The sequence below is a fragment of the Ovis aries genome, chromosome 14 (assembly GCF_016772045.2).
Source record: "Ovis aries strain OAR_USU_Benz2616 breed Rambouillet chromosome 14, ARS-UI_Ramb_v3.0, whole genome shotgun sequence".
NCBI classification, from domain to species: Eukaryota; Metazoa; Chordata; class Mammalia; order Artiodactyla; family Bovidae; genus Ovis; species Ovis aries.
The window spans coordinates 35,447,690-35,472,140 of NC_056067.1; the positions used below are offsets into that span (position 1 = coordinate 35,447,690).

At 42.6% G+C, this 24,451-nt stretch overlaps 1 protein-coding gene across 6 annotated transcripts; it reads left to right on the plus strand.

Moving 5' to 3' along the window:
• Window positions 1-476: 476 nt before the first annotated feature.
• ZFP90 (ZFP90 zinc finger protein) lies at window positions 477-24,429 on the plus strand. 6 transcript variants are annotated; one of them, XM_060398444.1, is made up of 6 exons: window positions 477-669; window positions 942-1,010; window positions 13,652-13,936; window positions 16,029-16,155; window positions 16,483-16,578; window positions 20,647-24,429. In XM_060398444.1, the coding sequence occupies exons 2-6, from the start codon at window positions 978-980 to the stop codon at window positions 22,296-22,298; spliced, it is 2,193 nt and encodes a 730-aa protein (XP_060254427.1). In that variant the 5' UTR covers window positions 477-669; window positions 942-977; the 3' UTR covers window positions 22,299-24,429. The 6 variants fall into 6 exon arrangements, with proteins under 6 accessions (XP_060254427.1, XP_060254426.1, XP_027833917.2 ...); XM_060398443.1 differs by having other exon boundaries at window positions 477-659; XM_027978116.2 differs by lacking the exon at window positions 13,652-13,936.
• The last annotated feature ends 22 nt before the right edge of the window (window positions 24,430-24,451 follow it).

Genomic DNA, 24,451 nt, shown 5'->3' on the forward strand with positions numbered 1-24,451 from the left:
TTAGTCGTAGTATATGTGGTTTGGGGAGTCCGTGTCCAAGCCTTCAGCACTGACCCACGAGTGAAAACGGCATAGAAGAGACGATGTTGCCCCGTGCCCTTCTCATTGCTATGGCTGAAGTCAGTAAGTGAAATTGTCTTGTTGATATATTTACGTCTTACTGCCTAGTCACAGGAGTGTGGTACGCTCGCTTTCCAAAAGCAGGATCTTTCCTGCCCGATTTATCGCAGTATCCTGCCACAAGCAACACGCCCCTGGCACAGAGAAGACCCTCGGTGATTGTTACTCGGACGCAGGAGTACTCAAGCTCCACCCTCTGGCCTGTTGGGCCCTGACAGCAGTCCCCGCCCGGGCGCCTCGGGAAAACGCGCGTCCTCCCCGGCAGCTTCGGTGGGACCCAGGCGCGGGCGCCTCTGGGAAGTGTAGTCGCGCGCCCGCCACGGCCGGGGGTGGAGGGAGCCCGGCTCCGAGTGCGCAGGCGCACCTGCCGCTCTACCGGGCCGCTGGGGCCATTGTCCAGCCGCGGTGCGGCTAAGGCCACTTTGGGCCGCCCCGAGCGCTTCAGAATTGCCGACAACTAGGCCTGCAGCGGGGGCGGGAGGAGCCGGCCGGAGCCCCGTGTGGGCCCGAGGCCGCGAAGTCGGGAGCCCCAGCACGCGGTGATTCCGAGTGCGCGGGTCGGGGCGGCTCCTCCCACGGGCTTGGCGTGCGTGCGCGCCGCCGCGCCCACGGTCCCGCGGGTGGGACTGGGCGTGGCCGGAGGAGGGTGTCTGGCCGCGACGAGTCTTTCAGATTTGGGAGGCAGGCCCTGGCGGGGCCCGCGCGCTTCCCCACCTCTCTGCTCTGGAGAAGTGGCTGGGGTCGGGGGCGGCGGAGGCGGGCGGGCCGCGGTGGGCTCGGTGGTCACAGCCGGCTGAGTGGGCCCTCTTCTCTCTCCCCAGACCCTGTCCCTGGGAGCCCTGCCCGGCGACGCAGGGATGGCCCCGAGGCCTCCGACGGCCAGGCACCAGGTGAGCAGCCCGTAGCTACCCCGGGGCGTATTTGGAGCGGTCTTTATTCCCTACTGGAGCGAATCCGCTTCCGGCTCTTTCGCCCCCTCGGAGCCTCCTAGCCTTGCGAAACCAGAGTGTCCAGAGCTGGGCGGAGCAGGCTTCTCCGAAGGGGGCCTGCATTGTGGGAAGGAGGGGACCAGCGAGGGGTGGTCTTGTGGGAGGAGTTGAGAGTGTTGGGGAGTGCCAGTGTTGAGACTCCCGAGTGCCAAGCCAGTTCCTTGAACTCTTTCGATTAGGAATCTGGAGGGTGAGGTGACAGGATAGAAAACTGTAAAGGAGAAAGTGACTGTGAGTGAAGGAGAGAGGAGCCCCAGCTTCTGACCCAGGGGCCAGAGAAGCCTGGTCTGGACTTGCTTAGGAAGAGGCTGGAGATGGTCTCTTCCCGGGCAAGGAGGGAAACAACAAAGGAAGATTGTCCCGTAGCTTTTCGTGTTCTTTTCTGCTTTAACAGCTATAGTAATGCACGTCCCAAGATATCCAGCCTTCAACTTAATTAATATGATGCTGATTTGTGAACCTATTTATTCTTGTGAGAGAGGAGGCACTTCCTAGAAGCATCCTAACTCTGAGCTTACCCATTGAATTACGTAGAGTCTATCCGTGAAAATATAACAAGGTTCAGTTGGTGTTTTAATCCACACTCTCCTTACAGTTAAGGGGGAAAAAAGTCACAAATTCTAGTTGCTAGGGCAGGAGACAGTCGAATCAGATAAAAATTACTGATGTTCTTTAAAAGCAGTTTACAGTAAATTAGATAGCAGGCTATGGACTTTTCAGCCTCCATAATTCATGGGGTCGCAAAGAGTCGGACACGACTGAGCAACTGAACTGAAACAGTGTATCATGCCTTTATATTATTTTACTTCTTGTTATATGTTTTCATTTTAATGAGTGAGCCTTCAGGAGTAAGACAAGTAACAAAACTAGAACAAAACAGTTACTTGGTTTGAGGAGAGCTGGAGGAAATCACTGTCATGGAAATCACTGTCATCAGCACCTTTCCATATAAAGTGTTTCCTCAGCAGCTTGTGAGAATTCAGATGACTTAACATACTTAACACATCATGGAGGTGATGATCATTTCTACGTTGGGGGTAGGATTACATTTTGATGGTGAAAATGGATCTGTGTTCTGAGCAGTGAACTTAGGGACCTCTTTAAACTTCACTTTTAAGCCTGTGTTCCCTAAAGCACTCTGGTTCAGCTGTATTCTCCTAGAATGGCCTGACAGTGTTCACTTGGGTTACCTTCCTCAGGCTGCAGTTTGATGACTGGATGGAGGACAGTACATGACAGAACACTCGCCCTACAAATGGGGCTTTTTAGGCAGAAATTTCCCTTTGTCAGTGGTTCTCTTTCTGTGAGCATGGCCCTTCAGTTCAGTTCAGTCGCTTAGTCATGTCCAGCTCTTTGTGACCCCATGAATCTCAGCAAGCCAGGCCGCCCTGTCCATCACCAACTCCTGGAGTTCATTCAAACTCACGTCCATCGAGTCGGTGATGCCATCCAGCCATCTCATCCTCTGTCGTCCCCTTCCCCTCCTGCCCCCAATCCCTCCCAGCATCAGAGTCTTTTCCAATGAGTCAACTCTTTGCATGAGGTGGCCAAAGTACTGGAGTTTCAGTTTTAGCATCATTTCTTCCAAAGAACACCCAGGACTGATCTCCTTTAGAATGGACTGGTTGGATCTCCTTGCAGTCCAAGGGACTCTCAAGAGTCTTCTCCAACACCACAGTTCAAAAGCATCAATTCTTCGGCCCTCAGCTTTCCTCACAGTCCAACTCTCACATCCATACATGACTACTGGAAAAACCATAGCCTTGACTAGACGGACCTTTGTTGGCAAAGTAATATCTCTGCTTTTGAATATGCTATCTAGGTTGGTCATAACCCTCCTTCCAAGGAGTAAGCGTCTTTTAATTTCATGGCTGCAGTCACCATCTGCAGTGATTTTGGAGCCCCCCAAAATAAAGCCTGACACTGTTTCCATTGTTTCCCCATCTATTTGCCATGAAGTGTTGGGACCAGATGCCATGATCTTAGTTTTCTGAATGTGGAGTTTTAAGCCAACTTTTTCACTCTCCACTTTCACTCTCATCAAGAGGCTTTTTAGTTCCTCTTCACTTTCTGCCATAAGGGTGGTATCATCTGCATATCTGAGGTTATTGATATTTCTCCCGGCAATCTTGATTCCAGCTTGTGATTCTTCCAGCCCAGCGTTTCTCATGATGTACTCTGCATAGAAGTTAAATAAGCAGGGTGACAACATACAGCCTTGATGTACTCCTTTTCCTATTTGGAACCAGTCTGTTGTTCCATGTCCAGTTCTAACTGTTGCTTCCTGACCTGCATATAGGTTTCTCAAGAGGCAGGTCAGGTGGTCTGGTATTCCCATCTCTTGAAGAATTTTCCACAGTTTGTTGTGGTCCACACAGTCAAAGGCTTTGGCATACTCAATAAAGCAGAAATAAATGTTTTTCTGGAACTCTCTTGCTTTTTTGATGATCCAGCAGATGTTGGCAATTTGATCTCTGGTTCCTCTGCCTTTTCTAAAACCAGCTTGAACATCTGGAAGTTCACAGTTCATGTATTGCTGAAGCCTGGCTTGGAGAATTTTGAGCATTACTTTACTAGCATGTGAGATGAGTGCAATTGTGCGGTAGTTTGAGCATTCTTTGGCATTGCCTTTCTTTGGGATTGGAATGAAAACTGACCTTTTCCAGTCCTGTGGCCACTGCTGAGTTTTCCAAATATGCTGGCATATTGAGTGTAGCACTTTCACAGCATCATCTTTCAGGATTTGAAATAGCTCAACTGGAATTCTATCACCTCCACTAACTTTGTTCGTAGTGATGCTTCCTAAGGCCTACTTGACTTCACATTCCAGGATGTCTGGCTCTAGGTGAGTGATCACACCATCGTGATTATCTTGGTCATGAAGATCTTTTTTGTACAGCTCTTCTGTGTATGTTTGCCACCTCTTCTTAATATCTTCTGCTTCTGTTAGGGGTACAAAAGTTGAATAGTGAGTCATGTGACTACTTATCCAGGAAGTTGATTTAGTGGGAAAGACAGCCTCATTTAGAACTATAGCACTAGAAAGGTGGTATCAAGTGTTGCTGCAGAGATCCAGAGCCTGCTGTAAGTGCAGAAGGGGGAGGAAAGGGTGCCTGTGGGAAAGAGTCAGTGAAGATTGTATGTGTGAATAGGAGCAGGGTCAAAGCAAGTGAAAATGAAGGGAGTGTGAGTAGAGCTGACTGACTGTGGTCAGGGGTTGAGGAGCTTCCCAGGTGGCTCATAGTAAAAAAAAAATCCACCTGCCAATATAGGAGATGTGGGTTTTATCCCTGCGTTGAGAAGATCCGTGCAGAAGGAAATGGCAACCCACTCCAGTGTGTTCTTGCCTGTAGAATCCTGTGGACAGATGAGCCTGGCAGGCTACAGTTCATGGGGTCGCAAAGAGTCTGACATAACTGAGCATCTGGGCACACGGGTTGGGAGGCAAGAGGATGAGGGGCCTACACCTGAAACCGTTGTCCTGTGTGACAGTGGGTGTGGGAAGATGAGAATACAAGGGAGTTTGGGCTTTTTTCTTTTTGGCCTTGGTAATCCATTCATTCATTCAGCAGATAGTCACTGAATCCCTATGTTGTGTTAAGACACTTTTCTGAAGAAGTGAAGTGAAAGTCGCTCAGTCTTGTCCTACTCTTTGCAACCCCATGGACTATACAGACCATGGAATTCTCCAGGCCAGAATACTGGAGTGAGCCTTTCCCTTCTCTAGGAGATCTTCCCAACCCAGGGATCAAACCCAGGTCTCCCGCATTGCAGGTGGATTCTTGACTAGCTGAGCCATGAGGGAAGCCCAAGACACTTTTCTAGGTGGTTGGGATACATTAGTGAACAAAATTTGTAATGGTCTCTGCTTTTTGTTTACTAATGTTTCCCAATTGCCTAGAAGTGTCCTAACATATCATAGGGGTTCATTAACTATTTGCTCAATGACTGTATGAATGAATGAATGGAAGGAAGTGTGGGAGTTAACATTCAGGTCTGGGGCAGAGTGCTCTGGTTAGGAGAAACAGTGGGATGTGTGTCTGGTGTGTTCAGGGAGCTGCGAGGAGACTGTTGTAGTTTGAGCCCATGTTTTTAAGCAGTGAACTGTACAATTAAAGATTGCTGTGAATGATGTGCAAGAGCAAGAGTTTGAAAGTTGAGGCTCCTGCAGGTAAGACCTTCTCCCAGGTCTTGGCTAACAAACAATTGAAGTTGCCCTATGGTGGGAGGGCAGTGGGAGCAGAGATGGGTCAAGTGAGATACCCCCAAATCTTGGAGATCTATGTATAGATGTTAGTAACCATAGCTGTGTAAACACTATGCATTCTTTTTTTTTTTCCATTATATGTGTACTGTGTTTTTAGTTAGGATTTTGAAAAGCTGTTTACCATTCTTAAAGTTGAAGCCACCAGAAAAGTAAGAAATGAGGAAGGTTTTATAAGCAAAAGCTGCTTGTGGAGACCAGGTTTCTTGGTGTTGTATCTTGAAGGGGAGGCAATGCAAAGGGACCAGGGCCTGATGTCTATTGACTTTAGATCCCGAGAGCTCTGTGGCTCGGTCATCAGGATGAACAGACCCAGCAAAAGCTGTCTCAGGTCCCTGCAACTCAGACACGATGCTCCAGGGAAACCAAGCCACTTGCTGAACCAGGTCAGGATATTTGTGGTCAGGGATATTCGGGCTCCCTCTGTGTGGAGGCCCCCTTTCTTAACCTCTTCCTGAGCTGACTGTGCCGGTCTTTAAGCTTCAATCCAGACCCTGCTTCCCCTGGGTAAGATCAAGTGCCTCTCCTATGCACTATGCGTACTTGTCGCAGTGCTCTCTTAGGTCACGGAGTGATGTGCTTACCCATCTATCTCTGTACGGGGCTTCCTGCTTTTGTGAAGCAGGGCCACCTGACTTCTTTCATCCTTTGCTCCAGAGTACACATGCTTTAAGTGGCTGTTATGGGAACGAACATTAATAATCACTTAACCCTAAGAAATCATTTTATGCTTTCTGCATTTTCTTCTCCTCACATAGCAAAAATGTAATTTTTCCAGTTGTGGTGATGTTCATTTTTTGATAAAGTAACTGCATGAAACAGTGTGACTTTCACTGAACAGTTTTAAGAAATTTGTTGTTATGACAGTGTTAGTATGTCAAAACCTATTCCTCTAAGACATATTTCAAACATACAATTTTTTTCCTGATTTTTCTGTGACTTCTACTACCTTTATTAAAATACATTTTATCAAAGTATGTGAACATATATTTAATACAGACTTCTTAGTAGAAAAATCTTTTAGCGCTTCTTTATTTATTCTCATGAATTTCCTTCTTTTCTCCCTATGCATGTTTTTCCCTTAAACACTTCCTTTAAACATTAAGTATAATTTTTGAGAGAATCTTTCATTTTTAAAATCATTTTTAAGGCTGTTTTATGTTGCTTAGTATGATATGCCAAAATTAACCATTTCTCATAGAACATTTAAATTGCTCCTAACATTTCTACTATTAATACTGGGATAAAATCCTATTGGTTACAATAGATGATTAAAACAATTTTTTTTAAGAATCTGTGTTCTTAAGTAAAGCAACCCTCAGAGCAAGAGGTAGATCTTTGGCAGGTTTTGGTGGCATGCTCACAGTAATTTGTAGAAATATTTTGATTGCTTTTCAGTTCTGTCTTTTGAAATAATTTACCTATAAAATATTTGGATCCAGGCTTTTTATAGCAAGGATGATTTTCTCTATTTCTTCCTCAATTACTGTCTCTCCTTTTTTCTGTCAACATTGGTGGCCTAGGATTTTAAAATTACCCACTTCACTAAGATCTTTCACATTTCTTAACACACTGTTGGATATTTTATTGGTTTATCCCCTTATTTTTTTTTAAATATAACTATTTCTGTGTATTTAAATTTTTGAGTTACATTCCAGTCCAGTATTCCAGGAGGTTTTCCTAGCTTCTCTCCTTTCAATTTTATTAGATAATTTTTTCCAGCAGTGAGAATCCAGGCTCTCAACATCCTCAGTACATTTACTTATCTGCTCAGTGTTGCTGGTATCTCAGCCATGCTAACCATTTCTTCCACCTGCCCTCAGCACTCTTGATGCAGGTGGGTACATTGCCACACCACCTTTCTCATCTCCCAAGGCAGGGCTGTTCTGACTCTTCAACTCTAAGAAGGGAAGGCAAAAGAGAAATGTACAAAATGCAAAGGGAGAAAGGAGAATCTGAGATAAAGAGGAGTAGAAGGCTAAGTCAGTTGAATTTTAAATATTAAATCCATCCTTTGATTCCTCTAATAAACATCATTTAGTCTAGTCAAGGTATATTGTCCATTGATATGGCTGAAATTTTTTTTTTGATTTTAGGATTTTGCGTCTAAATTCATAAGATAGTGATCTATAACTTTAGTTTACTGAAGTGTCTTAAAGGGTTTGGTGTTGAGGTTGTACTGGCCTCATAAAATGAACAGGAGATGTTCCACCTTCCTTTCTCTTGTAAAGTTTATAAAGGTTTGCTATTCTTTCTTTTTTAAAAATTTAGAATTAACTATAGTGAGTGAAGACATCTGTTTCTGAGTTTTCCTTCTAGGTAGATTTTTAAATATGAGTCATGGATTATTTGCAGTTTTGATAAGATATAATCTACCTCTGGGATGACCTTGTGCTTTTATTGATAGCATGCTGTGTTCTCCAAGAGTCTGTTCTACTGGCAGTTCGTGAATTCTGTTCATTTTTTCCCCCCAATACTGTGTTTTTCAACTTAGATTTTTCAAGTTCCTGCCCTGTGTCAGTATTCCGAAAATTTCAAGAAACTGGCTGTGTTTGAAGCCACTTATGTTTAAAAAATTTTCACTCTAGCCTTGACTGCCAAAGTTCTGCCATTCCCTGGTTTCTGATCTCCCTTAACCCCCATCTGTGACCCCTGCAAGCTGTAGCCCTCTGCCTGAGAAAAGCTCAATATTTAGGTTCTTTCCTGTAGCCAAAATCAGCAAGTGCCCCCAGGAAAAACAACTATATTTTCCCATATCCTTTCTGTGATTTACTTCTCTCCTGAATTTTAACATTCTAGCCTTCTCTGTTTCTACACCAATAGGTTGTATTTAACTAGATGCTTTTTGTGAATGCTTTTGTTGTTGTTCTGGTCTGCTGCAAACTACTATATCTTACCCCATGGTAGACTCTATTTGTGTTTTTAAAGCTCCATCTAGTGTATATGTTTGTATATAAGTATTCTGCTTTTCAAAAAAAAAACCAAAACATTGTATCACATATGAAACCTGTTAATTATCTGCAAAAGTAAAGTTGGGTGATAGAAATCACTTCACAGCCGGATGGCATTTGGCCAAAGTGTTAAACACTGGTACTGCAGAAACTGTGTTCCATACTCATTTTCACTATACCTAGTTGTCGCATTCAAGGCAACCTGCATTGCCCCTTTGGTCCATCATTTCAGAACAGGCCACTCAAAATTAGTCTGCCTCAGGATTATTCAAAAAAAATTCTGCTGGCAGGCTCCTGTCCTATATATATCACCAAAACCAAGATATCTTTCTTTGTCCACTTGGACATCGGAAAATCCTGCTGGTGGGTCTTCTTGCTAAAAATCTTCCTTAGTTTGTATATGCCTGAGCAATAGACATTTGTATCCCCTTATTTTAAATTTTATTTATTTTTATTTCTTCTTTCACTAGATTTGTCAGAGATTTTTCTGTTTGGCCAGTATTTCAGAGGAGCCAGCTTTTAGATTTAGCTATTAATGCCATCATTTTGCCATTTACCCCTGCTTTTTATAATTCAAGATCAGAATTTGCTAATTTTTGTATTTTTTAATCCTCAAAATGACTCCTCATTTTCCTTTGGTAAGAATTACCCAGACCCTATTCATTTACTCAGCAGACATTTTTGGAATGCCTGCTCTATGCCAGGTGGTATTCTTAGCCAGAGTCGCCCTTCAGAACCAGTCAAGGGAAGGTGCCTGCTTCCTGTGGGCTGGCAGTAAGGAGTCAGTGAGAAAATTGAGTGAGAGGGTGTGTGGGCTGTGGTGAATGCTCAATAAATGTTAATTGTTGCTTTTTTATGATGTATCACATGAGAGGCTTTTAAATGTTGCCTGGTAGGGCCCTTCACGCTTGGCCAATTTTTCTAATTTGCCCGTGTGATTCTGGAAAATTCCAACATACATAGTTTTGAAAATACTGAAGTGAAAAGTAATCTGAGAAGTTGTTGAGGGAGAAAAACATGAAAATATAGCTACAGTTCTGAAATAGAGATAGAGACCAAATACCAGAGGTGGCAGGGGGAGGATGCAGGATCTGGAAAAGCTTCAGAAAGGAAGAGACTGTTGAACTAGTTCTAGAAGGATGAGTCAGAATTTTTCGTCTAGAGCTGAGGGAAGAAAATAAACAACGGTCAGAACAGGATGTGCAAAGGCAAGGAAATGTGAAAGAATAATAATATAGTCAGGGCAAAGAGTCCACTTGTGGAAAGCATGGGATGTATGGCAGGATGCAAAATTAGAAAGATGATTCAGTCACCTAGAGAGAATGACCTGAGGTGGAGATCTAGAACAATTTGAGAACAGTGTTATCCAAAACAAACATAATACAAGCTACATGGATAATTTAAAATTTTCTAGTAGCCACAATGTTAAAAAAAACAGGTGAGGTTAATTTTAGTAATGTATACTATTTAAACTAATATAGCCAAAATCTTACCATTTCTACATGAATCAACGTTTTAAAATTGTTAATGACATGTTTTACTTTTTTTTGTACTAAGTCTTTGAAATCCATTGTTTCACACTTAACTGCATGTCCTAATTTGGGCTAGCCACATTACAAGTATTCAGTATTCACATGTGGCTAGTGGATACTGTATTAGACAGCATAGATCTAGAGTGTTAGGGCATTAGGTAGCCAATTGTATATAATATACATAACTAAATACATTTTATATTAAATATAATAAAGATTATGTATAGTATAAATACAATATTTTAAAATATATAACAAATAACTAACATTATTTTTACTCATTAGCTGCCAGACTCTGGTTTTCAGCTTTGCAAAGTTTTAAAACTACAAAGTTTCCTGAGTATTAGCTTTAGGGGAGTTCTCCCACAGGGTTGGTATAGGGTGTAGTTGGAGGAACATGTCGCTTTGCAGTTGTAAATGTCCTTTCTGGATATACTCTTTCACCCTTTCACTGGTAAAACTCTTATTTCTTCAGTTCAGGGAGTCTGTGTCATAGATGAGAAAATTGGATCTCCAGGAGATGTGTGTGATTTGCCTAAGGAAACTACACATTTATTAGTTGTGGAGCCTTTTAGGGGCCCATGACATTGGGCCTTCTCAACTTAGCATGTACTGTTCCAGTTCTTTGCTTTGGGCTCCATCTTTTGGCCAAGGTCCTCTTCATGTCAGCATGAGGGAGGGAAATATTTAATACTCCTTGTTAATTTTTAAAAGGTATTGATTATGAGTTCCAGTTATATCTGGAAGAAGGATAAGCAGTGTTTGTAAGACATCACTGGATCATTACAGTCTGAGGTGTGACTTGCATTGGAATGCCCTAAAGGTGATCTAATTCATAGTGGCTAACTCACACCAAGGCTCTTTTTACCTATTTAATCTTGCAAACTCTTGACTGTCCTTATGTCCCGAAATGGTTCTGGCCTCTGAAGATTTGACGGTTCCTAAGACAAGGAACTTGACCCCCTAGAAGACCACTGAACAATAGGTAACAGTCACCATAATTTACGTAGTCTTAGGAGCTGTGCTGAAGAGAAACCCAGGGAGGGAGCTGTGTTGGGGGTGGACTTAGCCCAGACCTGTAGGTAGGAATAGAGCCCTGAGGGGAGAACTTGAGAGTGTTAGGCAGAGGAGGGGAGACCAGCCTTTTAAAGCAGAACTTGTAGAAGAGAAAGAGATCGTTTTGTGTCAAGGAGGTAGGTATAAATGTTCTCCACACTGAACCATGGTGTACAAGGGGAAGAGAAGCCAGAGCTGAGGCTGTGGGATTAGGTGAGGACCCATGGGCGGAGGAGCCTGGTAGGCTGCAGTCCATGGGGTTGCTGAGGGTCAGACACGACTGAGCGACTTCACTTTCACTTTTCACTTCCATGCACTGGAGAAGGAAGTGGCAACCCACTCCAGTGTTCTTGCCTGGAGAATCCCAGGGACGGCGGAGCCTGGTGTGCTGCCGTCTATGGGGTCACACACAGTCGGACACGACTGAAGTGACTTAGCAGTAGCAGATTAGGAAGGGCTCAGGAGTTCACAATAAGGAGTCTAATTTTTAATCTCAAGGAAAGTTTATTAAATATTTATTAGCTATAGAGAAAATAGGTAATATTCCTACTCTCCTGGAATTTATATTCTGCTGTGGGATGCAGCCTGTAAACAAATGAAAATGTCACATATCAGGTATAAGGACTATGAAAAGGGAAAAGAACAGAGAATGACAGTTGAGGGTTGGGGGGGTGCTATTTTATATGATGTGGTCAAGGAAGGTTGCTCTGGTGAAGTGACATTTGAACAAAAAGCTGAAGAAAGTGAGTGGGGAGCCATGTGTATATCTGCAGGAAGAGACTTCCAAGTCAAGGAACAGGCAAAGCAAAGACCTGAAGGTGGAAGCATGTGCATTGTGTTCCAGTTGTTAGGAAGATGGGGTGAGTGAAGGTAAGAGAGCAGTAGGTTGGAGGTGAGGTTTAGGATGAAGGCATTGTGAAGGACTGTGTAGCTACTGTAGAGACTTTGACTTTTACTTGGGGTGGATTGGGATGCCATCAGAGGCTTTTAAGCAAAGGAATGACCTGCTCTGAAAGGTTTTAAGAAGATGAGTATAGTTGTTATATGGAAAACAGACTTGGGAGGGGTGGGGTGTGAGTGGAAAAGGAGGGACAAGGTAGGAGATTGTAGCAGTGATCCAGGTAAGAGATGATGGTGGTGTGTGCTGAGTGAGGGCAGTAAGTATTGGGAAAAGTGGGAAGAAATGAAGGGTTTGTATGTATGATCAAATGTGTGTTTTGGAGAAGTGACTCTGATAGTACATAGGAAAGAATCGGTGAGATCATGAGTAATAGAACAGGTTAGCTGTCCAACCACGGCAAGAAGTGATGAGTTGCATGGACTAGACGTGTTTACTGGTCAGCAAATACTTTACCATTCATTCAGCCTATTTGGGGAAGCAGAAAAAAGTCAAGAGTCCATGTGTTAAACATAGGGAACCAGTTAAACAAAGGAATACAGGTTGGTTGGCAACTCTGTTCCTAAACCACGAGGGCTATATGTTTAGAGGACAGAGCAGGAATGGAAAGGTGTCACTTCTCACAACCTAACTTAAAATGTCTGCTTTGGTCCAAACCTTTTCCCTGCTGGTCATCTGCATCCCAAGACCAGCCTCCCTTCTCTCATTGGTCAGTCCCAGGACTGGATTCCCATTCTGTCTTCTCCCCTCCTACTAGTACTTACCCCTTAAGGCCCAGTACATAAGCTTCCTTAAAGTTTCTCTCCTGTGCCCAGAACATTGGTAGCACCTCACTTTACTGTGTATTGTCTCATACCATGCTTTAATAAATAACATTTTAAAGTAAACTGAAACCTATTCAAGGACTGCAGTGATTTTCATTTGCATTTTTATTCTACCACAGTGCATATGGTAAAGCCAGGCACCTAATACATATCTATTGTCTTTCTTTTCTTTTTTAATCTAGCGTCATCTTACCTGGCACAGTCAGATTCCTGACCTCTATCAGAAAAATCTACCACATTTTCAGCCCTTCACTGTTCTTGTGGAGACACAGCTGCACTGTTGAGCAGAGATATGCTAGGGAGGAACCATTGTTGTTTATGAATGTGATCATGCACGCAGTCACTAGGAGATGGGGGCCACTCCCTTTTCTCTAAAATTCAGATCTCAGCCATCTCCTTAAGGCTCAGCTCAGTCCGGAAACAGATATTTAGTGTTGGATCAGATACTTACTGGACACTAGTATTTTAGAGTTAAAAAAAGAAAAAATATGGCCCCTGCCCTCATAATGCTCACCATCTAATTAAGAAGTTCAGTCGCCCAGTCATGTGTGACTCTGCGACCCCATGGACTACATCATGCAAGGCTTCCCTGTGCATCAGCAACTCCCACAGCCTACTCAGACTCATGTCTGTTGCGTCGGTGATGCCATCCAACCATCTCATGTCGTCCCCTTCTCCTCCTGCCTTCAGTCTTTCCCAGCATCAGGGTCTTTTCCAATGAGTTGGTTCTTCGCATCAGGTGGCCAGCGTATTGGAGTTTCAGCTTCAGCATCAGTCCTTTCAATGAATATTCAGAACTGATTTCCTTTAGGATGGACTGATTGGATCTCCTTGCAATCCAAGGGACTCTCAAGAGGCTTCTCCAACACCACAGTTTAAAAGGATCAGTTCTTCAGTGCTCAGCTTTCTTTATAGTCTGACTCTTACATCCCTACATGACTACTGGAAAGCCATAGCTTTGACTAGACAGACCTTTGTTGGTAAAGTAATGTCTCTGCTTTTTAATATGCTGTCTAGGTTGGTCATGGAGAAGGCAATGGCACCCCACTCCAGTACTCTTGCCTGGAAAATCCCATGGACGGAGGAGCCTGGCAGGCTGCAGTCCATGGGGTCGCTAAGAGTCAAGACACAGCGACTTCACTTTCACTTTTCACTTTCCTGCATTGGAGAAGGCAATGGCAACCCACTCTAGTACTTTTGCCTGGAGAATCCCAGGGATGGGGGAGCCTGGTGGGCTGCCGTCTATGGGGTCGCACAGAGTCGGACACGACTGAAGCGACGCAGCAGCAGCAGCAGCAGCAGGTTGGTCATAGCTTCTCTTCCAAGGAGCAAGCATCTTTTAATTTCATGGCTGCAGTCACCATCTGCAGTGATTTTGGAGCCCCCAAAAATAAAGTCTGTCATTGTTTCCATTGTTTCCCCATCTATTTGGCATGAAGTGATGGGACCAGATGCCATGATCTTCGTTTTCTGAATGTTGAGTTTTAAGCCAGCTTTTTCACTCTCCACTTTCACTTTCGTCAAGAGGCTCTTTAGTTCTTCACTTTCTGCCATAAGGGTGGTAACAAGGATTAAATAGATTACTAGATCTGTTTAAATAGTTGTGGATTTGCAGAGTGGCTTAAAGCACATCATATGGGGATTGACCCTCTGTTGGGAGATAGAAGACCTCTGTGAAGATGTGCTAATCTACCTCCAAAGTGTGAAATGTAATTAGCGAGGGACAGATGGACAGGAGGGTGGGGAGAGGATGATGTCTTCCAGGAACCTAAGAACTCTTGTTCAGTTATAGCTCAGCACACAAGGAGGGCATGAAATCAGGCAGAAAACATGTAACTTTCCCTCACTGCTCCAGCAATCTCATGGCTTTGCTTTCCTGCTGATCGTCTTTACATACTTTATTATGTACTTCTTGAGGTAGAAATCGGTTTCACCAAGACCAAAGGACTTATTTGATGTTGAGCATGATGACAGTTGTCTTAACAAGGCTTGGTGAGGCAAGACAGAAATCAACACGTGAACAACAGAACTTGACTATTCAGAGGCATGGGAGTCCTTAGCCAGCCTGGTTTCAGTGAGGGGTAAGGAAGGAGTGACTGAAGGGGAGTATAGCTTGCAAAATTCCTCTGATCTGGCAATTCTAATTCTAGCTAGCCAGCCTACAGAAATTCTAGCGTATTTGCCCAAAGGGTGTATTGCAGTGATGCTTGTAATAGCAAAATATTGGAATTAATACAAATATCCAAAAGGAATTGGTCCATTTGTTCATTCACCAAGTATTTTTTTCAGCATCCACTATGTGCTGGGTATCACTTTAGGCACTTGAGGGGATATAACTGTGGATAAGATAGTAAAGTCCCTATTCTCACAGAGTATGCAGTCAGGGAGACAGAAAAGCTAATAAGAAATTCCAGATAATTACTAGAAGTACAAGCATCCTTTTAAATCTGCATCTGTTTGGTTCCTGAGTTAAAGTTCAGGTGGCAGGAATTTGGACAGTGAGAGATACTTGTCTGTGCTCGGAGGAGATTAAGCATAGTGATGTGATATGTGGTAAATTAGAAGGAGGTGCTGAGACACCTTTTCTCAGGTGGCAATTCTGGATGTGAGACCTAAAGGACTAGTGACTGGTTGTCAGCCAGTCCAGCACTCAGGGTGGGAAGAAGCTTAATGTGTTCAGGGGTTAGCAAGGTCAGCAGGGCCAGAGCCCAGTGAGGGATGGGCAAGCTTGAATCTTATTCTTAGCACGGTGGAGTGCTGTGAGTTTTATGTGATGGGTGTGTGATGGTACTCCAAATGTACTCTGGAGTGCTGTGAAGCAATTGAAAGTAATGAGGTGAAAGTATACAAAGCACTAAGGGAAGACTTCCAAGATGCATAGCTAAATGTAAAATGCAGGATGTAGAACAATATAAATGATAGTAAGACTGTGTGGGGGAGGGCAGGGGGTGAAGGAAACATGGAAAGGGACAGCTTAGTATATACACCAAACTGTTCATAGTAGTTACTTGTAGGGAGTTTAGTGGGATTGACAATGGGGGTGAAGGGATGCAGTCACTTTTTACTCCCTGCTGTATTTGGGTTTTGTAACAAAGACACTGTATGGGCAGTGAGGAATTGGTGATAATATATACAGACTAGGCTTTGAAGGGAACAAGAAGAAAGCTAAGTAGTTGTACAGGATTGTGGAGTATATTGCCCCTCATGACTTTCCTGCATGCCATATTAGATTCTCTATAAAATTATATAACAACTACTGTATTTAACCCACTTTGCCCCCTCAGGATATCAAACGTGATCACCTTTTCTCATGGACCCTATAGTAGGTTCCCAGTATTGCCATGGGAACATTTGTGGGATTGATCCCTACTTGAGCAAGAATGTGTTCCTACAGGAATCACTGACATTTAAGGATGTAGCTGTGAACTTCACCCAGGAAGAATGGCACCACGTGGATGCTGCTCAGAGGCGCTTATACAGGGATGTGATGCTGGAGAACTATAGCCACTTGGTTTTTCTTGGTAAGGACCACATTTTCTTGTCTATGTATTGGCAGGTCTTCCCTTTCTCAGAAGCTCAGGTTGTGGGGCTCACAGTTTGGGTGACTGTGAGCAGAGTGTTCAGGGTTAGAGTTTGTTCATCTTGTTGAGACCCAGCTTTATGGGTTTCTGAGCCTGCTTGTTAGGTAAATAGGAACCAGAAATAGGCCATTTGATTGCATGACTCCTCAAGTTGCACCATTTTTTTCACTTCAGAGTTGCTGAGGATAAGTCCTAGTTCTGACTTGTAGAGGGTTCTTTTGTCAATTTGCATAAACAACCAAATCTTATGTGTTTACCTTTGAGCAGGATATCAAGTTTCCAAGCCAGAGGTGATCTTCAAATTGGAGCAAGGAGAAGAACCGTGGATAGCAGAGGGAGAAATCCAAAGACCTGTCTATCCAGGTAAATGAGGGAGAATCCAAGAATCAGTGCAGAATGTGGCACAGCTGAGGGAGAGGGAAGCACCTTCACTTTGCTGCCTTGGGAGCTCCTCCATCCGTAGAAGAGCTGCACCGTCTCCTGGATGATACCTTTGTGTGTCTCCCTTCTCCAGTAGGGTGTGTTGCTGTTGATAGGTCTCAGAGGAAAAGTACCCCTTTTTCCTTTTTGAAAGTAGCCCTTTGTCTTAGTCAGAATGCCATCTCTCCCTGTCTTGTAATCCTACTTCTGGATCATTTTCTTCTCTAGTATCCTCAGCCTCCCTGCACTGTTTGGAGATCTCTCTTCTTACTCATTCAGACATTAATTGAACTCCCATGTCTCCTCTTTGTTTCGTCTTGCTGCTTTCACTGTCAATGCCCCAGACTTGTAGGGAATAACCATAATCTTGATTCTCCCTCCCTCCAGAGTTCTTTCCCTGACTGCACTCCTGTTCCACCTGTCTGGGGAGCGATGCTATCTTCCTCTTGTCTTGCACTCCTGCCCATCTGATCATTTCCACCCTCCAAAGTTCCTAGAGTATCCTCTCCTGACTTCCTCACTTGTTCAGTGCTTCTTGGCTTTAGGTCTTTGGCTTTTCTTGCTTTTCCCTCCTAGTGAATCTGTCTTTAGGATTAGGAGCCTGCCTTCTGGCTTCCTCTCCGTTCTTTCTATATTGTGCTTAGTTGTTCAGTCATGTCTGACTCTTTCCTAACCCATAGACTATAGCCTGCCAGGCTCCTCTGTTCATGGGGATTCTCCAGGCAAGAATACTGGAATGGGTTGCCATGCCCTCCTCCAGGGCATCTTCCCAACCCAGGGATTGAACCCAGGTCTCCCACATTGCATGGCAGATTCTTTACTGTCTGAGCCACCAGGGAAGTCCAAGAATACTGGAGTGTGTAAATTTATCCCTTCTCCAGGGGAACTCTCCAGACCCAAGAATCAAACCGGTGTCTCCTGCATTGCAAGTTGATTCTTTACCAGCTGAGCTACCTGGGAAGCCCATTCTATATTCAGTTCAGTTCAATCACTCAGTCATGTCCGACTCTTTGCGACCCCATGAATCGCAGCACGCCAGGCCTCCCTGTTCATCACCATCTCCTGGAGTTCACTCAGATTCACATCCATCGAGTCCGTGATGCCATCCAGCCATCTCATCCTCGGTCGTCCCCTTCTCCTCCTGCCCCCAATCCCTCCCAGCATCAGAGTCCTTTCCAGTGAGTCAAGTCTTCTCATGAGGTGGCCAAAGTACTGGAGTTTCTTCCCTATAAAAGGGTGCCTGCCTTCTGGTAGTCACAGGTCTTTATTCTGTGCCATAGATTCAGAACTGTCCTTACTTAGTAACCCTGGTTACTTTTCTTTTTTCTCTTCCCTTCCCACAGGATGCCTCCAATGCAAGTCCCACAGAGTTCTTATTAAAGATGTAAAGTCTAAGTTAATCATCTTGCATCCCCAGTCAGCCCATTTTGCTACCTTACCTATTACCCATTTCTCCTCTTGCCCATTAGGAATTATCAGATTGCCAGTCCCTCAGGCCAGAAACCACAGTCAGTCTAGTCTTTTTCTTTCAATCCAAGTTATTTTCCTCCTTTGAGAAGTATCTTAGATTTTCCTGCCTTTTAAATTGGACTGGTGACATCTTAAACCACACCTCAGATTTAGATTACTATAATTCCTGGTTGAAATTGCTCACTCTATCTTATCTTTTTGTAATCCATATTGGGTTTTTAAAATCATAGTTTAATTGAGGTATAATTGAAATACCATAAAATTCTCCCTTTAAAAGTGTACACTTCAATGGTGGTTTTGGGATAAATACAGAGTTGTGCAGCCATCACCATTATCTAATTAAGCAGAACATATTCAATATCTCCAAAAAGAAATCTTATACCCATTAGCAGTCACTTTCTACTCCTCTGTTCCCCCCAGCTCCTGGCAACCATTAAGCTACTTTTTGTCTCTATGGATTTGCGTATTCTGGATATTTTCTATAAATGGAATCATAATATGTAGCCCTTTGTGATTGGCTTCTTTCACTTAGCTTAAGGTTCATTCATGTTGTAGCATGTATCAGAACTTCATTCCTTTGTATTGCTGAGTAATATTGCATTGTATGGATATATCACATTTTGTTTATTCATCACGTCATGGACCATGTTGGATTTTAATGCTTTATCTCATAAACTACCATTCTCTGAAAGAACCTTTTACCTCATTATAGGAAGGAGAAACTCCCTTGATTTAAAGGTCCCCATCGTACCTTCCAGTAATATCTTTCTGTTCCTGCCAAAGAGAGCTCCACCTAGGCTGAATTTCTTTTTGAAGTTACAGACCTGAGTACATTTCACCCTTACATACTTTCTGATGTTCTCTGTAAGAAGTATACAATTTCCCTCATTAGATAATAGTTTCTCTCTGTCCAAAGCCATCTGTAAAGTCAAGGTCTCTCTAATTCATAAATCCTAATATATGCTAATATACTTGTTTCTTTCTTCCCTTGTCACAAATACCATTTATATCATCTCTACCACACAAAATCAAATTTACTACATACCATCTGTTGGGTTTTTCTTTAAGTCATCAAAAGATTGTCTTGTTTTTATTCTTAGATTTTTAACCTCCTGGAGTGTCTATGTATTATGTTTCTAAATATCTTCCCTCTGTGTTGCAGAGCGTATAGAAGGCAGTCAGAAAATTATTGAGTGTTATGGAATTTTGCTGGGGAAAGAACTTTCTCATTCATTAATTTCGCCAAACATTTCTTGAATGTCCCACTGAGAAATATTCTAAAAGGAATACAAAGTATTCTCTGTCTTCAAGAATTTAGAATTGAGTTTTGTTCCAGGGTAAGGAATTTGGGAATTTAGGGTTCTTTAGTTGCTGGGGTTTTTTCCCCCTTTTAATGTTTATATGAAAATTTTCAAACATTTGAGAAGTTGAAAAAATTATACAGTGAACACCGTATACTACCACCATGATGCTATAATTGTTGACCTGTTGTTATGTTATATAGTAACCTATTATATTTGCTTTATCACATATCTCTTTATCCATCTATTAATCTGTCTGTCTTTTGATGCCTTTCCTAGTGAGTTGCAGACATGAGTACATTTCACCCCTGCATACTTCAGCATGTATATAGTTGACTGGAGTTCAATATTTGTTCATAGTTTTTTTTTTTATTAAAAAAACATTACAGTGAAATTTACACCTCTTATAAGCACCATCTATTTGACTTTGACAACTGCATTCTCCTGTCTAACCCAAACTTCTATTGGTATGGAACATCTCCAGCATTCCAGAAAACTCCCTCCCCTTAGTTTTTAAAAGATTACCATTCTTAAAACCTAGACAGTAATTAATTTTCTGCTGTTAGTATTCAGGGGTTAAACAAAAGTTTAAAGGTCAATTTTTTAGGCAGATTAAAATAAATTGTTTTTGGTTAAGAGAGGTGATTAATGTACAATCAGAACTCAAATAGACTAAAACCACAGCTCTAGTTGTAAGGGCAAGGATGATTTGCCTCTTGAAATATTACTTTTTATCTGCTTGGGAACTATAGCCCTCTATCTCCAGTTATGTCAAAGAATCATTTCAGTTAATTCACTGGCTACAGATTTTCTCAGCAAGGTTTGAAGATCTGAAGCCTCAGAAATGACTTTAAAGAAATTATGAAATGAATGTATTAGGAAGATAGATGCCATGGCAGTTTGTAAAATGGACAAAGAAGCATGAATAGCAGATAGGACTCTGCATGAAAGACTGTGATCCTATTCTGTTTGTATCTGTGCCTAACTCTCTCATGCTAACTGGTTCCCTTACTCCCTTATGTGGGTTTTCTCATTATGGACTTATCCTTCATGATAGCTCTGCAATGATAGCTCTGTCATCTCTCTCCACTCTTCCTTTCTCCATTCAGAGTCTTCTTTTGAAGTTATTGGACTAATTTCAAAACAAAATGATATATAATTGCTGTCTTTTCCTTCCTACTGTAGCAGTTTGTTTTAACAGAAGGGAATAGGGGATGTTTGCACTTTGGGTTTCTTTCAGACTGGAAGACCAGGCCTGAAGCCAAATCTTCACATCTGCAGCAGAGTATATCTAAAGTATCCCTTAGCACAGATGAGCTCTCACATACCACGGGAGAAGATGCTTGGGACCTTAGTGGCCAGTTAGAAAGGCATAAGGAAAACTGGAAGAGACATCTGGGGCCAGATTCATCCACCCAGAAGAAAATAATCACACCAGAGGAAACTTGTGAGCAAAATACATTTGGTGAAAACTGTAGATTGAACACAGACCTGATTACACAACTGAACATTCCTCCAGGCTCTAGTGAATGTGATACCCTTGGGAGCAGTTTGGAACATAATTCAGACTTGCTTAATCAGAATAATATCCTTACAAAAAAGAAACCTTATAAATGCAATAAATGTAGAAAAGCATTTATTCACAGATCATCTCTGACTAAACATGAGAAAACTCATAAAGGAGATGGAGCTTTCCCCAATGGTACAGATCAGGGAATTTATCCTGGAAAGAAGCACCATGAATGTACTGACTGTGGGAAAACCTTCCTCTGGAAGACACAACTTACTGAGCATCAGAGAATTCACACTGGAGAGAAACCCTTTGAATGTAATGTGTGTGGGAAGGCCTTCAGGCATAGCTCCTCCCTAGGTCAGCATGAGAATGCTCATACCGGAGAGAAACCCTATCAGTGTAGTCTTTGTGGGAAAGCCTTCCAGCGCAGCTCCTCTCTTGTTCAGCACCAGAGAATTCACACAGGAGAAAAACCTTATCGATGTAATTTGTGTGGGAGGTCGTTTAGGCATGGCACATCCCTCACTCAGCATGAGGTTACACATAGTGGAGAGAAACCCTTCCAGTGTAAGGAATGTGGGAAAGCTTTTAGTCGATGTTCTTCTCTTGTCCAACACGAGAGGACACATACGGGAGAGAAACCTTTCGAATGTAGCATATGTGGGAGAGCTTTTGGTCAGAGCCCATCCCTTTACAAACACATGAGGATTCATAAGAGAGGCAAACCTTACCAAAGCAATAACTACAGCATAGATTTCAAGCACAGCTCATCTCTTACTCAAGATGAAAGCAATGTCACTGAAGTGAAGTCCTATCATTGCAATGCCTGTGGGGAAGACTTCAGTCACATTGCAGACTTCTCTGACCATCAGAGGATCCACACTGGAGACAAGAACCCCTATGATTGTGAGCAGGCCTTCAGTCAACAACCTATTTCTCATCCTGGTGAGAAACCCTATCAATGTAATGTATGTGGAAAAGCTTTCAAAAGGAGTACGAGTTTCATAGAGCATCACAGAATTCATACTGGGGAAAAACCCTATGAATGTAATGAATGTGGAGAAGCTTTCAGTCGACGCTCATCACTGACTCAACATGAGAGAACCCACACTGGAGAGAAACCCTATGAATGTATCGACTGTGGGAAAGCCTTCAGTCAGAGTTCATCCCTCATTCAGCATGAGAGAACTCATACTGGAGAAAAACCCTATGAATGTAATGAATGTGGGCGAGCTTTCCGAAAGAAAACCAATCTGCATGATCATCAGAGGATCCATACTGGAGAAAAACCCTATGCTTGTAAGGAATGTGGGAAAAACTTCAGTCGAAGCTCAGCTCTTACTAAACATATGAGAATTCATACACGAAATAAACTCTAGGACCCTTGACATTAAGAAATATGAAGAAAGCTTTAGTTAAAATATTCAGTATCAAGATTCTTACAGGAGAGGAAGCTTGAGGATATAATGAATTGTGTGTGTGTGCATGCACACATGCCTGCAGGTGTGTATGCTTATGCGCATTGTGTGTTGAGAAATCTCTGTACTAGCAGTGTTTTTTTTTTTTTTAAATAAAAGCCACATTCTCAGATCTGATTACATACATGTGAAAACAACTACAGACGTCTTATATAACCTGTTAGAAATGACATGCCTATATATTGGACTTTGTAAAGTTTTGAATATATGTATGCAGGGACTCGCCAACGTTCAACAATTTGATTTGTAACTCTCAGTGTTTACAGCCTTTTTTAATAAATAAAACTCCCACAGTGATGACCAAAACTCATTTTTAAATTGCTTGACAAATGAATCCAACTGCAGCTCTTACATTAAATTTACCATGGAAACCAGTTTCACCTCCAGGAAGTCACCATTCAAAGAATTAAATCAGCTGGTCCAGCCTCTTCCTTGTACAGATGAAACTGAAAGCCAAAGATGTGAAGTGGTTTGCAAGCCTGATACAGTTTATAACAGTAAAGCTGGGTGGAAAATGCAGGTCTTCTGGATCTTTGGCCCCGTGGTCTTGCCACTGAAAAGATATTTTGGAATTCAGGGCTTTAAAATAAGTTTTAAAACAAATGCACAGATATTTAACAAGCACTCAGGAGTTGAATATAAGAGGCAGCAAGACATATGCAAATTTGTCATTTAAAGCAGCTTGTTGGAAGCTTACAACCAAAGTTGTAAATAGTAGAAGTACTAATGACTTCTTTCCTTTTCCCAAGTATCATACTTCAGGAAACATAAGGTCAGTTTCATAGAATTTATTAAGTCTTCCTGCTGTGCTTTTCATGATTCTCCCATGGGAAAGCACTGCACCAAGCTTCCTATATTGATTTGATCAATGGGAAAACAACACAGAACCATAGAGGAAAAAAAAATCCTCCAACTTAATTTTACTCTAAAGTATGAATCCAGTTATCTCTTGCCATAAAATTTGCCTTTAAATCAGTTAGGGGAATCAGCATATAGCGGGTCATTTTATGTGCCAAGGAAATTTTCACCATTAAAAAATTAACATTTTTGGCTCTATGGTGCTTTTCCATCAGTAAAGCATGAGGTAAGCGTCAGGAGCCCACTCTAGTCATTAATATCCTTTAAAGTCTCCCATGGGCTGTTCTAAAGGAATTTCCAGAATCTTTGTTCATTCACTGGTACCTGTAGTGCCAGATAAACTTGGGAGCAACTGTGGAAATTGACACCTTTCATGAAAGCCTCTGCCCCTGCCCCCAAGATAAGCAGATTTTTCCATCCTAATGATGAATCATGGGGAGGAGTGATAAGGGTTGGTGTTGATAGTAATCCTTTCTTACTGGCTTCTCTGCATGCCAGGTAGCAGGAGCTATCCTTTTTGTCTCATCCTGGATAATGTGATGCAGCTCCGAAACATTCTTCATAATCCTCTGCAGGAAAAATGTGTGTGGGGTCAGAAATGTGGGATGTCTAGCCCAGTGCATTTATCACACGTGAAGCAGGGTGGGTTATTCTGTAGCAGATCTGTCCTCCCAAGACTTTTTAACTGTTCAAAAATACCTCTTCTGTGATGTTCACCACTTAGTCCTTCATGCACACATGATGCCAAGACCGTGCCTGTATTGTCAGTAATTCTACTCAGAACCTCCTCCACTGATTGGCTTCTTATCTGGAAGCCTATCAGAAACTCTTTTTTGCTTTTGATTGGGGGTCCCCATAGTGGACTGTTTGCAAGAATGTCATGGATTGTAACCAGTTGAGTGCAACATAACTGTTACGGAAGTTTATAAAGACTTGGTTCCAGGATACCTAAAGGAGACCACTGGTTTGTGTGTGGAGTCTGGCCTAGATCCAACCAGTCCCTGAATCTCAGCACATCGTCATTGGCAGGGGGAACCCAGGATGTATGCATGAATGGAGGATTGTCCCAGCAACCACACACCATGCATTTACGAACACCGAGCTTTCTAGGCAATATGAATTACATCCTTGGAACGTCATTGTATTATTTCAATAAATAGCCTTCTTAGTTGAATGGGAGTCAGTTTGTCTTTTTC

Bases quoted from the DNA above. Each gene is read 5' to 3' on its own strand.
- ZFP90 (XM_060398444.1), top strand. From the start codon at position 978: ATGGCCCCGAGGCCTCCGACGGCCAGGCACCAG. The intron at 1,011-13,651 runs GTGAGCAGCCCG...TATGCTGTCTAG, and splicing joins CTCCGACGGCCAGGCACCAG to GTTGGTCATGGAGAAGGCAA. The intron at 16,579-20,646 runs GTAAATGAGGGA...GGTTTCTTTCAG, and splicing joins CCAAAGACCTGTCTATCCAG to ACTGGAAGACCAGGCCTGAA.